The 15032-nt window shown below is 36.6% G+C and overlaps 4 protein-coding genes across 12 annotated transcripts in view; 3 read left to right on the top strand and 1 right to left on the bottom strand.

The window, feature by feature from the left end:
• The window catches only part of LOC128876953 (ornithine decarboxylase 2-like), a 5327-nt gene extending 4524 nt beyond the window's left edge, over positions 1 to 803 (top strand). Inside the window, exons 7-8 of one of the 3 annotated variants that reach the window (XM_054123819.1) lie at positions 352 to 502; positions 591 to 803. In XM_054123819.1, coding sequence (XP_053979794.1) covers positions 352 to 502; positions 591 to 605 — 166 coding nt within the window. In that variant the 3' untranslated portion in view covers positions 606 to 803. Of the gene's footprint in view, positions 1 to 293; positions 503 to 590 lie in introns of those variants that run through there. The other 2 variants (XM_054123810.1, XM_054123826.1) reach the window with 2 other exon arrangements.
• Positions 804 to 1021: 218 nt separating this feature from the next.
• Positions 1022 to 6977, bottom strand: LOC128876927 (dipeptidase 1-like). 5 transcript variants are annotated; one of them, XM_054123762.1, is made up of 11 exons: positions 6830 to 6977; positions 5205 to 5358; positions 4271 to 4433; positions 3369 to 3652; positions 2849 to 2906; positions 2592 to 2768; positions 2429 to 2519; positions 1958 to 2033; positions 1508 to 1655; positions 1301 to 1416; positions 1022 to 1175 (listed from the first exon to the last, which is right to left on the bottom strand). In XM_054123762.1, exons 1-11 carry the CDS (start codon positions 6864 to 6866, stop codon positions 1133 to 1135), a joined length of 1347 nt encoding a protein of 448 aa, XP_053979737.1. In that variant the 5' UTR covers positions 6867 to 6977; the 3' UTR covers positions 1022 to 1132. The 5 variants fall into 5 exon arrangements, with proteins under 5 accessions (XP_053979737.1, XP_053979747.1, XP_053979764.1 ...); XM_054123772.1 differs by lacking the exon at positions 6830 to 6977 and adding an exon at positions 6215 to 6348; XM_054123789.1 differs by lacking the exon at positions 6830 to 6977 and adding an exon at positions 6224 to 6298.
• A 693-nt stretch (positions 6978 to 7670) lies between these two features.
• LOC128876969 (homologous-pairing protein 2 homolog) lies at positions 7671 to 9083 on the top strand. Its single transcript, XM_054123839.1, has 3 exons — positions 7671 to 7787; positions 8166 to 8353; positions 8417 to 9083. Exons 2-3 carry the CDS (start codon positions 8204 to 8206, stop codon positions 8867 to 8869), a joined length of 603 nt encoding a protein of 200 aa, XP_053979814.1. The 5' UTR covers positions 7671 to 7787; positions 8166 to 8203; the 3' UTR covers positions 8870 to 9083.
• A 3646-nt stretch (positions 9084 to 12729) lies between these two features.
• The window catches only part of LOC128884605 (uncharacterized), a 142671-nt gene continuing 140368 nt past the window's right edge, over positions 12730 to 15032 (top strand). For all 3 annotated transcript variants that reach the window (XM_054138110.1, XM_054138094.1, XM_054138101.1), the window contains exon 1: positions 12730 to 13214. The gene's annotated coding sequence lies outside the window, so the exon portion shown is untranslated. The remainder of the gene's footprint in view (positions 13215 to 15032) is intronic.

Here is a 15032-nt window from a genome sequence, read left to right as displayed (position 1 = left end):
GGGAATCCCGCATAAACTCGAGAATCCCGAATATTCTCGGAAATCCCGAATATTCTCGGGAATCCCAGATTTTTGCGGAATCTCGTGTATTCTCGGGAATCCCGAATCAACTCGAGATTCCGCATAAACTCGAGAATCCCAAATATTCTCGGGAATCCTGGACATTTTACGGGAATCCCGAATATTTTCGGGAATCCCGCACACCCCTAGTTAATAGGAGTAAGGGGCCCTTGTGGATAAACGTTAGCTACGTCGTTTCATCAGTTTCTAACTTGTGTATCTCACTTGTTCAGCCAGAAAGATGCGAGACATTTGCTTCGTCTGTTTTTGGCCCCACGTGTGATTCTTTAGATTGCATACTGAAGGATGTGCTATTGCCAGAGTTCGAGATTGGGGACTGGTTGGTTTGGAAAGATATGGGGGCGTACAGCATAGCCGCTGCTTGTCCATTCAATGGTTTCTTGCCACCCTCGGTGTTTCCATTCGTGAGGAAACGTCAATGGTTAGTAAAAACATATAAATTATTTTTATAAAATAAATAAGAGAGGAATAATCTGGTAAATTATGGTTGAATATTTGTCGATTTTCAGGACAGAGATCACTGAGTTCATAAATTCACTGCCAAGATCGGAGAAGAACACTGATTAGGAAAGATTGGCTAGAAAATTAATTAAAAATCTTGAAAACGTACTTACCTAAAGGAGATTTGTGGTTACCATAATATTCCGTCCTCTAATTTGTAATAATAATTTGTTTCAGAAATTCTTAATAATTGATAATTACATCCAAATATTTAAACGAGACGTGAATGTTACATTTGATAATATGCACATTTTTAGCTAATTTACATAATACTTCGCAGGTCGTTACTCAGACATTTATTCCAGTATATTATTCACGTTTATTTCAATATTTTACCAACATCGTATGAATAAATTTTCATACAGGAATTCCCTTTGGACACGAAGATGACTAGTCTAAATATTTTTGTGAGAAAGGTAGTCATCATGAACACGAAGAGTATACACACTTTATCAAATTTTCTTTATTTCGATTACAATAAGAACATACAGAATGAGAAAATAAATCTTTCGCCATATGTCGCGTAACATCATTTGCCTTAAATAAATCATTAAAAATTCTCATCATTCGTCGTAACGTTAAGCCCGTGCCATCTGTTTAAAAAGAAATAAATAAAATTATTGTATTGTAACAATAAAAAGATCCGTGTAAAAAGAAATAAATAAAATCAAAAAATTGTAATAACAAAAAAATGTTCGGCAGTGTTACTCTTACTTACTCTTTCGCAGTGTTGCACGAGCCTGGCTTCATACCACTGTTTAATTCCGCGTTGTACAAATCCATTCCGTTGATGATATCTTCTCGTGGGGGCTCCGATGCTAACATATCTCGGACCTCGATGTGACAGAAAAAAAAAAATGAATGAATACAAAGTATATTAAAATTTTGCTAATCGTCTAATGCGACGCGATCATCTTTTATTTACCAATTCCACAGCTTTGAATACGCGGATTAAATTTCTGCCGGCTAGTTTCTCGAGTTCTTCTTTCGTCCATCTTGGCTCCACTTCGCTTTCATAAAGACGATCGAAAAGATCTGTGTAGGTGGAAACGTCATCCAACCCCTCGGGCATCCTTGAAAATTTTATAACATGTTTCGAATTAATTGGGTTGAATTTTAGATAAATTTTTGATGTAGTCTGTGTGATCGAGGATGAAAAATTGTCCTTTTGTTTGGGAAGGGTAATTGTAGTCTTGTTTGGCTTTATTTTCTATTTTAATTACGTGACAATTATAGTATGGAATTTGATGTCTCTTATTTTTTATATATTCTAAAAGTGGGAAATGAGAGATAAAGAATTCTTGTGAATGTATTAATAATACCGAGTACTTTATAGATATAGAAGTTTAATTTTTATGATTAATGAAATACTCACGACTCCACGCCGTCATAGTCTGCTCCAATACCAACGTGGTCCGCTCCGATAAGATTGCGAATGTGATTTATGTGATCTATAAAATTCGTGATAACGATATACTTTGGTTAGTGAAAAGTAAGACGGTAAACTAATTGAGATAAAGGTTACAAGTGATACACTATCCGCTACTGGAATTCTAATCAAACCAATAAGTATTACGCTTTCCTATACATAACAAAAATCCATGTATGAATAAATATGTTATATAATTTATATAAATTCGATATGTTTCATATCATTTGTGCGTGTTATTAAAAATAAAGTATCTCATTTTAAAATAAAGATGAAGCAAAAGCACGATAAGACAGAAAAAAAGAAAAATTAAATGAAACAAGATAGACATTGCAACACAGAATAAAATAAAATTGTAATCATACATCGTGTGTATATAAAAATTAATTTAAAGAATATAGTACTAATTATTCATACCTATGACATCCTGCATCGTCGCGTTTCTAGAGGAGTTGCAGTTCACGAAACCAGAGTAAAAGTTCACCATCACGACACCGTTGTTATTTTTCTGAAAAAGCATTCCTAATTATGTTTCACGTATCGTTAAAAGATGCCCAAGTAGACTGAAGAAAAATCTTACGACTGAGTGGAGCACGTCGTCGGGAACATTACGATAATGGTTGCAAACGCTGAACGCTGACGAATGCGAGAACATAACAGGAGCCTTTGTTATAGCAAGGACTTCCCTCATAACGTTGTGGGAGACGTGCGACAGGTCTACCATCATTCCCAGTCGATTCATTTCGTAGACAACCGCCTGAATTGCAACGCAGACATTGTAAATATTTATGTAATGAACTTGATAAATAAACAAAACAATAAAAAGCTTCAACTTACAGCCCCAAAGTCTGTGAGGTTGTGGACAGAACCATCGTTTACTGGCGATGCATCAGCCCTGTAAGGATGACAATTGGTATTAATCGTTGAGTTATGTATTCCATCTATCTATTAACACGTTGATCGCCACGTCACCCATATGTGGGTGACAGTGCCTTTCGCTGAAAAACAAACGAAATCAATTCTGAATGTTAAGCGTCAAAGAAAATAAATTCGAATGAAATTCTTAAACTTCAATGAAGTCGTCAAAATAAATACCGTAATAAATGTTTGATTATGTAGTTTCCGATGGTCTGGAAACAAAACTTAATCAAAGTAGACATTTTCAGGATTGTTAGTCTGGCAGTCAACGTGTTAATATATTTAAAATGTTAAAAAATTAAAATTAAAATATATTATTCCCTTTTTCTCGGTTGTTTAAGATCGATGATTCTGATCAGAAGATAAGATACATTGCTAATGGTTTGAAGTTTATTATTGAGCTAAATGAGAACTTTTGCTTGATCCTTTTTTATCATACCACGGCGTGTTGCACGAGTGAGTCAATGTAAGGTAGCGCACACCGAGCTGATAATAGAGCCTTAGAACCGCCAAACTGGAATCGATGGAGTGGCCTCCTTCGACGCCAATCATCGAGGCAATTTTTCCATTTTTAAACGCTGCCTCGATGTGGTCGGCCTCGGTGACAAATTGCAAATCGTTCGGGTATCTGGCTACCAGTCTCTGGATGACATCGATTTGTCGCAACGTCAGTTGTAACGCGTCTTTGAATTGCGAGGCGCACGATACGTACGCAACCCAGAACTGAAATTCACGTGTTTCACTCGTTATTCTATGTAAGTCGCGTGAAACGAACCAACCAAAATTAAATCGAACCAAAATATTTGTAATTTTGGTTTGGCTAGAATTATTATTATATTATATTATTAATATTAGGAAACTTTGAGGAAATTTTCATGGCGAAGCTTAACGTTGAATAAAAAGATTTTGTAGATACAGAAGGAAACGTACCTTAGATTCCGATACAAAATTTGAAGAGATTTGAAGAAAGCATCGATTAAAAAAAAAAAAACAACGAAATTTAATTTCTGATACGTGTTTATAGATATACTCGATGATAGTTAATCTTATTGACTGTGGGTTGGTAGAAATATAGAAGTGTATGAATTTTCATTATGAAGTTTAACGTTTACTTAAAAAGATTTCGTATACAAAGAAGCTTATAGTGGTCGATATTTAAATTTTGTGTATTATTAATGACGCGAAGGTTTAACGACTGAATAGTGTCTGAATTGAGAGAGAAAACGAAATATCAAAGAATGACGCTGTAAAAAAAAATTAATTAATAGTTCCACAACGCGAAAGATAAAAAGGAATTCCTAGATATTATCTGTTTATCATATTCGCAGGTTTCTGACTCACTTGTCCGCCCACTTTTCCCTCCCTCAATCGAGGGAGATCTGTAAAGCAGAACTCGCAGGCGCTTTTCCCCCAAGTCGGGTCGCTGCTGAGATTCTTATCGAAATTGAATCCCTGTAACTTGTTGTTCAACTTCGAGTACAAATTGTATGGGAAATCGTTGTGTCTGGAACAAAGACAGAACAAGTATTTCCATTTATCAATCTGTACCACTTGCAAATCTTAATTATCAGAATGCGTTCTTTTATTAATTACAAATTGAAGGCTTTCATTTACATTTTTCATTCAATTACAAATTATTTAGTGACTCATAAGAAATCTCTTTATTTATTTTATCTTCGTCATCGCGACAAGACGCATTCTTTTATAAACTACAAATTCAAGGCTTTCGTTTATATATTATATAATTATCTAGTGAAATATAAGAAATCTTTTCGTATACAGTACAAAAGTTACAAGACCTCGGATCATTCTAGCCTCCACTTATAAAAACGATAACAGAGTATGATGAGATTATTTTCTGTAATGTGTTCACTCGATTTAAACGTATCATATATAATACCGAAACGATGTTTCGAAATTTGTTATCGTTTACCATTACGATATAGTAGTCTGGTATGTTTCAAACAATAGCAGAAACCGTCTCGCAGAAAATTATACTATATCATACTAATGTTTAAATTATAACATAAATTAATCACGATACAAAATTGAAACAAAACTATTTAAAAGTAAAAATGTGAAAGATTATGTCGTTACCCATAGTGTCCGTTAGGAATTTTGTTATTAAAAAACCCTAAGATTCCAAAGCTCTCATCAGAAAATCCTTCGTCTCAAAGAATACGTACTTTAAATGTCACTGTACTTACCAATCACTTTTGCACCAATGCAACCACGTTTATTCTGTCAATTTCTACGGTTATAGGGGAACACTTACCCGTCGATAAGTGGCACAGAGTTGAGGACATCGCTTCCTTTGAAGTTACCAACGCTAAGCCCTACGGATAGGCCAACTACGAGCAGCAACACCGAGATGCACACCGCAGCGTTCAAGTACACCATCTTTCCAGTGCAACACGTCGCTGTGAACTCTGAAAAACAATTCAGCAGCAATTACTTCGGCACTGAGGCTTCTTCCCACTGGCCAGTTAATTTATAGAACAGATAGAAAGTGACAAATGCGAATCGATTTCTTATCTCTGGAAATTTCGTATCGATCAATCACGTGCAGCGACGGATATCGTGCTAACTCAATCTGGGAATTTATGTTTGTATACACGCGCGCTGGAGAGGATTATTTTGTTTATAATTTCAATGGGAAAAAGAAAACAATTTGTGGTATAAACGACAAACGACAAGAGTTGTACGAATGATATGGTGTTAAAGGTTTTACTTGTGGGGCACGCGACAATTTCAGAATATCTCTAATTAATTAAAAACTCCGCTGATCGTATCGATATGGGTCGATCAATCTATGTTGATAATGACTCTGTCGAAGACGAATCTCAAAGTTTCCTTTCGCGAAGGTGACGATGAAATGCGTCGAATTAATTTGAATTAATCTATCAATGTCTTATAATGTTAAAAAATGAATTTAGAGTATTATAATCTACTTTAAAATTAAAATGTCAAACTGTGAAAATTGCAAGTAGAAATGTTTATATATAATTAAATACAGAAACTGATAAATTAACGAAGAATTTAGATATAATACTTGTACACAAACATATGGTTGCTCCTTGTATAGGTTCGCTGTACCGTAGAGATACGCTGTAACTTGTTACGTTACTTTCTAAGTCGTAAATATTACAGGTATCGCGATATATTTCTGATAAGAACACAATCCGTGGTTTATATTACGTATGAGAGGATAGACGAGAATTTCCCGAGAGAAAAGACACTATCGCGACTTCGATAAATTTGATAAAAGTAATAGCTTTCTATTACATCACGCACGGCTCGTTCCTCTCACTTAGCTTGTAGAAATCGTTCGTTATACTCTCAATGAACTCTTGCAACCAACTGACTCTCCAGCAACTCTTTTCGACAATAACATCATCAACATCCCTCTCGAGCGCGCACATACACGTAACCGACTCAACAACGCACATTCTCCGAATTTTGTTACATTAATTAATGCGTTTACGTAAATTAATATACGCTTATGCAGTTATTTTATTAATACGTTTATAGCGATTGTATTCACTGTTTGTTTAAAATATATTTTGCAAGGAAATGTCTACCGTGTACCACAATAATGTAATAATACGTAGTAAAGTACTTAATATATTACTTAGTATAACAACCATTGCAAAGGCTTCATGATTTTGTTTTTCAATTGAACATAAGTAGTTTAGAACATATCCTATTTATACACTTTAACAGTTTTATTCCAACAAGGACGTAACACAATACAATAATATTTTCATTTTAATTTCACCAAGGCGCGCACAAAGAAAATTAATTGTCTCCGGATAAATTTAAATTAATAACGAGATAACGAATGATTACATCGCGATTACGCTAATTAATTAACGTGATATAATATAACAAACGTCGAACCGTTCCAAGTCGAATGAGCAATAATCGATTCATCCATCTCAAAACGTAAAACAGAACGTTCTTTTGATGACACTGTTCACGTTCGTTCCTCGATAATGACTCGCTTCGTTATGCCTTTAGTGCGAATCTTTTACAAGTGCTCGCTGTTTATCCTCTACTTTAAGCGCATCCAACGATTTATTTGCGGTACCTGCTTCTCCTCACTTCGACGTGGTTCGACGAGTTTGATCCTTTGTTTATTTAATGGATGGAGAAGGATATCATATACGTATCATATTCGTGCGCGAACATGAGAGATCAAGAGAGTGATCAAGTGCTTCGCTTTTATAGGCCAATAAAAGCATTAACTCTTTGCACTCGTATTTTCCTTGGGCATAGTAGTCGCACTGGAATTAGTTTTTGGTATATCGAGTTCAGTAAATTGTTGCTTAAAAGACGTATAAATTGTATTTGAACTAGTTCGTTTAAGCTGTACATATTATTATTTACATGGGTATCATTTACTATGATATATTTTAATATACACATTGTAAAATTATAAATATTATTATTTCTTTTGCTAAAAAGATCGTTGTATTTCCAATTAATCCAAAATGCTTAAACACAATATGGTTAAGACAATTATGTCTGCGTACAATTACGTATAAATTTCATATTTTTATTATTAAAGTAGATTTACCGTAACTGTTACAGAAAAAATAAATCTTAGTATCACAGTAGTATTCTGGTTTTTATGTACATTACACAAGATAAACTTTCTACATAACTTTATCGAATAATACTGCTTACGATGTTCGATTAAATTTCGCGCGCTTTTTCTGCGATCATTTGAACCGGTCACGTGATCCATCAATTTCGGCGCGCACTTGTTGCCTTCAATTCATTCCAGTTGCCTCTTTGTTAGTGTGACAAAATGCAGTTTATAATCCTCTGAAACAATATTAATATTGGAATTAAGGTATGTACAAACGCGATAAACATTATTCTTCTTTGTAATACTCAATATTGTTGCCATACTTTCATCGTAACGGAGGTTTATGACTTTTTAACCTAGTCAGTGAAACTTTCTTGATGACAAGCCGACAAGTAATTGCGTTTCATTACTATTCTAATGGTGTTAATGTTTTTAATAAAGTTTGATGAATAATGACGAATTGTTAACTAAATGGTAAGTGGTTAAATAATAATCTCGTGTTTAATAACGTCAATAATAATAATACTAGGAAATGTCTACGTATGTAAGGTTAGAATCGTTGAAATCGAAAGGAATAAGTACAGAAAACTCTTGTTATCAAGTTAATTTTCGCTTCATTATTGATAGACTGATCTTTTACAGAATATTTCATGTAAAGGAGGAAACAAATTAAAGTAACAATGGCAGACACCGTGTATAGATATATGAAAGTGCAGAATAGACCATATAGTGTTAATGATATAGTGTCTAGTTTGCATAACGAGTATGGTAAAGTAGCTGTTCAAAAAGCTATAGATAGGCTGGTGAACGATGGGAAAATATTTGAGAAGGTAAGGATTAGTAGTATCGAGAATAAAAACCAAGGGATATAACTAAAGAGATATTTACATTAGGTCTATGGGAAGCAAAAGGTTTATTGTGTAGTTCAGGACTTAAATCGTGATGTTGAGGAGTTGATGAGGATAGATAAAGAATTGCAGTCACATGCTAACGAAGTCGAGAGTCAATATCAAGCATTGGAAAACGAGATAAAAAAACAGGAAGCTTTCCTAGCTTCTATCAAGTCTAGCATCACAATTGAAGAAGCAAAGCAACAAAAAGCTGCACTCGAGGAGGATGTTAATGTGCTAACGCTTAAATTGGATGGGTTGATGGAGGCAAGTGGTACAGAAGATTTGAGCGAACGTAAGAGGAAGGCAGATAGAGCATTCAGTGATTACTCACGTGAATATGCAAAACGAAAACGTCTGTGTACCGAAATTATAGATTGCATCTTGGAACACTATCCTGGGACTAAAACTGAGTTATACGAGGAAATAGGCATGGAAGTAAAAATTGTTAAGTGACACCAATATTATGACATGTTCCATGATATTTAGATATAAGTTTATATTTTTATATTTAATATAAGTAACTGTTTAAAAATGTTAACTATTTATTATTACCTGAAAATGCATTTTCTACCGATACTCAATTTTCCTAAAACATATAATTAATATTACTAGTTATGTGTATGTATTTTATAAGGTTACAAAGTTTAATAAATTAGAGGAATTTAATAATAAATAAAACTCTACCTCTACACATTCGCCCAACTTCCTCATCAACACATACCGGAAGTGAATTTCGATACCGCTTGGACGAGAGTTCATGTTCGAAACTTATTAATTGAAAATTATTAGATCTATGGAGTTCTAATGTTTAAAACGTGTTTTTTAATTTCGGTAATAATTTCGGCGTATATTTTAACATATTTTATTAATATGAAAAAGACAAAAAAAAGCTGGAACATTATGGCTTTGTGTCGATATCGTTGGATCACTAAATTTATTACCTATAATCCTCAATTCTTTCAGACTTAACACTGTTCTTGAAAACTTTAAAAAACTGTTTTCGATGCTTTTACTTGTTACAGTCACTTATAAGAAGTATCCTTGCTAGAGCTTAAACGATACAAAAGAGGCAGAAGTGATAGTCAATTTTTGCAGTGCAGTGTTGTGTTTCCTGATCGACCCTATCCCTTCCTTAAGAGAAGCATGAACCATAAATGTTACAGCCCTGGATATCATCGGTTTCGAGTTCTACGTGGAAAAGGATCCGATGTTCTCCCTGGAGCTGAATTAAGAGCACCACCAGGTATTTAATAAAAATTAATTTATCTATCATTAAGCTTAGATTGACGCCCGAAGTATTAGGCTGTCTGGAAAGTTCATGGCGCTTTTTAGTAGGCGGCACAGGATCTGAATATATCAGAATAGCTGAAAACAAATAACATGTGTACATTCCTTAAAAGGTGGAAAGGTTGTGGAACAAAATGGTACATATATCATTCAATAAATATACATCAAAATTCAAATATACCTTTGAATTTTTCTTAAAAATAGGCACAAACTTTCCGGACAACCCAATACCTTGATTCGTGATCACTAGATTGGGGATGTTTATGCATTATTTGTAGCAAATGAAAATAAGGGAAAATTTATGAGGATGTTGTGTCTTTTCGCTCGTTACTATTAGGTTGTCCCGAAAGTTTCTTTCGCCAGTTGCACTCAATTATTTTATGTGGTCGTGTTTATATAAATAGACGATCTAATTTCATAGATATTCATGTTGTAACAGTAATGGAGCAAAATCATGCACAATTCAGTAATGTAACATAAAACATAAAATATTGTGCATGTATTACTTATTAATAAAGCGAAAGAAACTTTTGGTACAACCTAATATTTCGCAGCAATTAGCTCTCGATATTATTCGCGACGAAGGATTGTTTAAAAAGCTATCTAAGTCGCGAATAATATCGATTACTAGGTCTCACCACGTGAAGGTTGCTGCGAGGAGACCCGGAGATAGAAGGAATCAAACTTCCTTCGATCTCCCTCTATGTAGAGTATACATACATAGATGTATACTGTATATAGAGTTGACGAGCTTAATACTAAGTACGAAACCGTGGAAATCAAAGAAAACAAACTCCCTTTGATCTCCAAAGTCCATGTCTGACTCTGCCAAGTAATTATTTGAACTAAATGGAAGCTAAATGGAAATCGCGACACGACGCGACCACGTAACTGGACCTACTGAGTCAGTTCCGTTTCCTCCTGATGGATCTGACTCGAGAGGAAGACGACCGACGCCTCCGACCCAGTCCTCCACACCCAGCACCCCATTGGGAGCCACTATAGGACCCGATTTGCATCCGTCTCACTGCGCTTTGGACTTACTGCACTGCGCCGGGAGCCTTGGACTACACCAAACGTGATGCAGGAAGTAGAGAACCGATCCGGAGGAACCGATTATCGTCCTCTCGAATCAGATCCACCAGGAGGACGGCAACCGACCTTTCTGTCCAGTTACACAGTTGATCACTACACTTATCACATGAAGTAATAGTGATCGAAATGGAGAACGAAGTTGCGAGTCCAATATGAACCTACGAACAAACAAAAGAAGTTGATTAATAATTCTTTCGTAGAGGACAGACACTTGTACACGCATGCCTTAAAACTAACTTAACCATGCCTTAAAACTAACCAAACCAAACTAAGCTACCCACAACCATCACCAAGCTAACTAAGCTACCCACAACCAATAGGACGGACGCGAGACACGGACGCGCGATCGCGAGATCCATATCGACCGATGGATCGTCGAAGAATGAGCTCTCGCCCCTCGTATACCTGTGTCGAGGGTCGCGGCTCGCTTTTGTCTCTCAAAGTAGAGAAGGGGAAGGGCGACCAACACCCCGTGACGCTCGATTCGAAGGCTCGTTTTCACAGCAAAATCATATTCCTCATCATTGTTTAACACGTTGATCGCCATGTCACCGATATATGGGTGACATTGCTTTTCATTGAAGAAGTAAAAAAATTAATTTTGAAAGTGAAGCATGAAAGGAAATGAATTTGAATGAAATTCATGAATTTTGATGAAGTTACAAAAATAAATACCACGATAAACGTTTGATTATGTAGTCTCCAATATTCTAAATAATATTTCATTGTAGCAGAAAGTTTCAAGAATATTTATCTGGCAGTCAACGTGTTAAATAATAAGTGTTGTTAATAAGTAGTTCAACTATTGTCAGGAATTCATTTTTAGTTATTACTATATATAAAATTGAGAATATAGTCCCATTTTTCTCCGTTGAGAAACAACATTCAAAAATACCGTCATTTTAGAATTGGTCGATTAAAAATTATTTTAAGATTATCCGTACAATACTAAGAGTAGACTGCCTTTGCTACGCGCAATAGGCTACCGGCGCATGGTTTTATAGAAAAATGCAGGATAATCTTAATGCAGTAACTATTGTTTAGTAATACGGTTTAATAAATGTAATTGAAGGAGAGTCAGCTTTCAATAATTATTCTCCACATTATTAAAACAATTGTTATTATACAATATGGAGAATGTATAATTAAGAACCGATTCTTTTCCAGTTGCAATCATTAATATAGGTACAAATATTAACACTTGTAAAATAACATTTGTTGTAGTCGGTTTGAAAGAAATATTTCAATTACAGAAACTATCGAAGAAATGTGTGTGTGTGTGTGAAAAAAAAACTGCTCTTCAAACACCTGTAAAATCCATAATCTACGAGATTTAGAAAAATTCTTTGAGAAACGTTCAAGTATCGACAAAGCCCGCAACGTATTCAAATTTGCACAAAATCTGCTGCTCCCTTTAGCGTCTAATTTCGCGGGGAACAGCCCACAAGTAAAATAGTCACTGGCACGTCCTTAGGTGAAATTGCATTCGAGGTACGCGTAACGCCTCGGTACGTCAGGAAGCGTTTGGTAACCTATATCGCAGGTGGTAGGGTCCGATCTTGCATGTGTACGGTCCAGAATCTGCGCAGCATCCCCCTTGCCGCCGCGACGAGGGGGGTAGACGCCACGCAAACGGGGCACAGGCGGGGACGGTAGGGGAAGGATTTCGGTTTTTAATCCGTGGGTGTGGATGCGCAGTGGGGTGGGGTGTGGCAGAACAAAGTAGGGAGGATTCCACGTCGGGGTGGTGCACGCGCAAAACCGGCGCTCGTCCTTCCGCGCCCTCACCCTCGCCACTTTTTCGCCCCCGCTTTTACATCCCCACCGCCGTGGTCCTCCCTACCAGCGAGCATCCCTCCACGTCGTCAGACGTTCAGGCATCCTGTCTCACACCCTCCGGTCTCCGCGGCAGGCGGGGGTTGCCTACTGGCCTCCTAGTGACTTTCGTGGGGTCGAGTAACACGTGCCAGAGGTAACAACACCGGTCCAGAACCGGTGCTCGGCTCCTCCAGTCGTTCGCGATCGGCCGATTTAACCCGCGTAATCGATTCGTCTCGACCTCGTTTAATCGGATCGCGAAAAAAAGTGAGCGTCGCGAGTCGTTCTAGTCGCGGTGGTTGTTCGCGATACAGTGATCGGTTCCGATAAAGGCGTTCAGACCGGTCCTGATCGTCCCGATCCTTGCGATCGCGGCGATTCGTATGTGACGGTATGGACAGGGTGTTCTGTGTCTGTGAACGGGTCTGGAGTACGCGATGCGGAAGATACCCTGGACAGCTGGGAGATCAAAGTATTATTGGTTCCGGAGGCTCGATGAGTCGCGTCGGGTGATTCGACACTGCGTACCGATGATTTTCGATCGGGGTTTTGAATACTTTGTGTTTGTCGGTGAAGAGAAGGTTGTTGAGTGAATACAGTAAGTAGAATGTTCGAATCGTCTTCTTCTTTGGAGGAGAATGTTTAGGGGTGTGCTTTTGGTAGTTTGAGTTGACTGATCGGTAATTTTTGGAATTGTTTCTATGTAATTGAGATTTGAGTTTTCTAGAATGAGTTGTTGGTGTAAGGAAGGATGTTGTATTCGCGATCGAGATAAAGTTTGATGAGAGGTTGTACTGAGGGTGTAGTACTGAAAGTACCACGGACTGAAATATTAGGTTGTACCAAAAGTTTCTTATGAGCAATAGGGCTGGTTCGATTTGTTTGGTAGCTAGAGGACCCATGGGGGTGAACTTTGCCTGTTTCAGTTTAGAATTCTGAGGAATTCTACTCCCACCAGAAGATAATTTAAGGGCGAAATCGTGTAGGACGTTGTTTGATCTTCTCTATCAGTGATTGAAATAAATCTATTTACGTGGAACAATGAACAAAAGCTTTGGTTCGATATGTTCGTAACTAGGGGAGCCATGGAATACGAATTTTATTTATTTTAGGCTGATTTTAGGGTTTGAATGACAATTCGATGTTAAATTTGTGTAGGGCGCGTTCTGTTTTTTTTTATCAGTGGTTAAAATAAAGATTGTTAAGTGGATAAACAATCAAGAAAAGATTTGGCTAGACTTCTCCTTGCCAGAGGAACAATAAGATGTGAACTTTATCTTTTTCAATCTATAATCCTGATCGAAATATTCCTCTTCTATGAAAACGCAATTCGAAGTTGAAAGTGTGTAGGGCGTATTCTATTCTTTGTTATCAGTGGTTATAATAAATCTATTTAACATAGTAAAAAAACAACAATAAGACGTTCGGTTAATATTCTTCCCAATCAAAGGCCCCGCAGGCTACATAATTAATAATTCGCCCGTTGTAAGTAATAAACGTATGTCCTAAATACATGTACGTACCAATTATTCTCGTAATGACATTTTTACTTCGCTGCACAATGATTTTATTATGATTCATGTCGTATAGGGCGCAGTTGCCCTCCTTCTATTTGTGGCTGAAATAAAGCTCGTTAAGTGACTACAAAGCATACAGTAAGTCATACAGTGCAGTTTGTTTCATACTCTGACTAGTTAAAGGCGATATACTGTTGGCATTTCGACTCCATATAACAATGTCTCATATCGACATTTTGTGAAATATGTTGTTTTATTAACCACCATTCCCCTTTTCAATACTTTTAATGCAACTTGAAATTCATGCAACTTCTCGATACTTTTAATAAAATGTTCATTTATTCTTCTTCCAAAAACTCTTTCAAGTGCTTTGGAGACATTTTTTCTCTCTCCTGAAGATCCTCTCTCTCCCCACAATCGAAAACAATCACAGATGATATTAGAACGATTTGCCTTTGATGGTTAAAGATGTTGAAATTTATCCTAGTGCAATCGAGACTTGAATTTTTCTCGATGCAAGTGAGCATTGTTACCTCGAAAAAAGGAAACGTTATTAGGAAACAATATGTCATAGATTAATTATCTATAGATCATAGTTTAAGCTTGATCACCTGCACGAGGTACATATTGCTAGTTACACAGCACTCAGGGTAATGATAAGGCCAGAATGCCAAAATATAATTGCGTAGATTATCAAAGAGCACCACCGTGTTTAACAGGAAGGAACAAACAGTCCTAATTGTAGGTGTTCGAATTACTCTGGCTAACTCCTGTACACTCGCCACTTCATCCCTTCAAATCAACGGATGTTTCGCCCCTACGAAAATATTGCCGCTGCTATGCCTACTATTGCCGAAGCTATTGTCGATTTTTGAGCGATATCGCGTATGTTTCGTTAT

Source organism: Hylaeus volcanicus, chromosome 1, assembly GCF_026283585.1.
Source record: "Hylaeus volcanicus isolate JK05 chromosome 1, UHH_iyHylVolc1.0_haploid, whole genome shotgun sequence".
Taxonomy (NCBI): domain Eukaryota; kingdom Metazoa; phylum Arthropoda; class Insecta; order Hymenoptera; family Colletidae; genus Hylaeus; species Hylaeus volcanicus.
The sequence above is the reverse complement of the archived record's forward strand: the minus strand, read 5'-3'. Positions and strand labels throughout refer to the sequence as shown.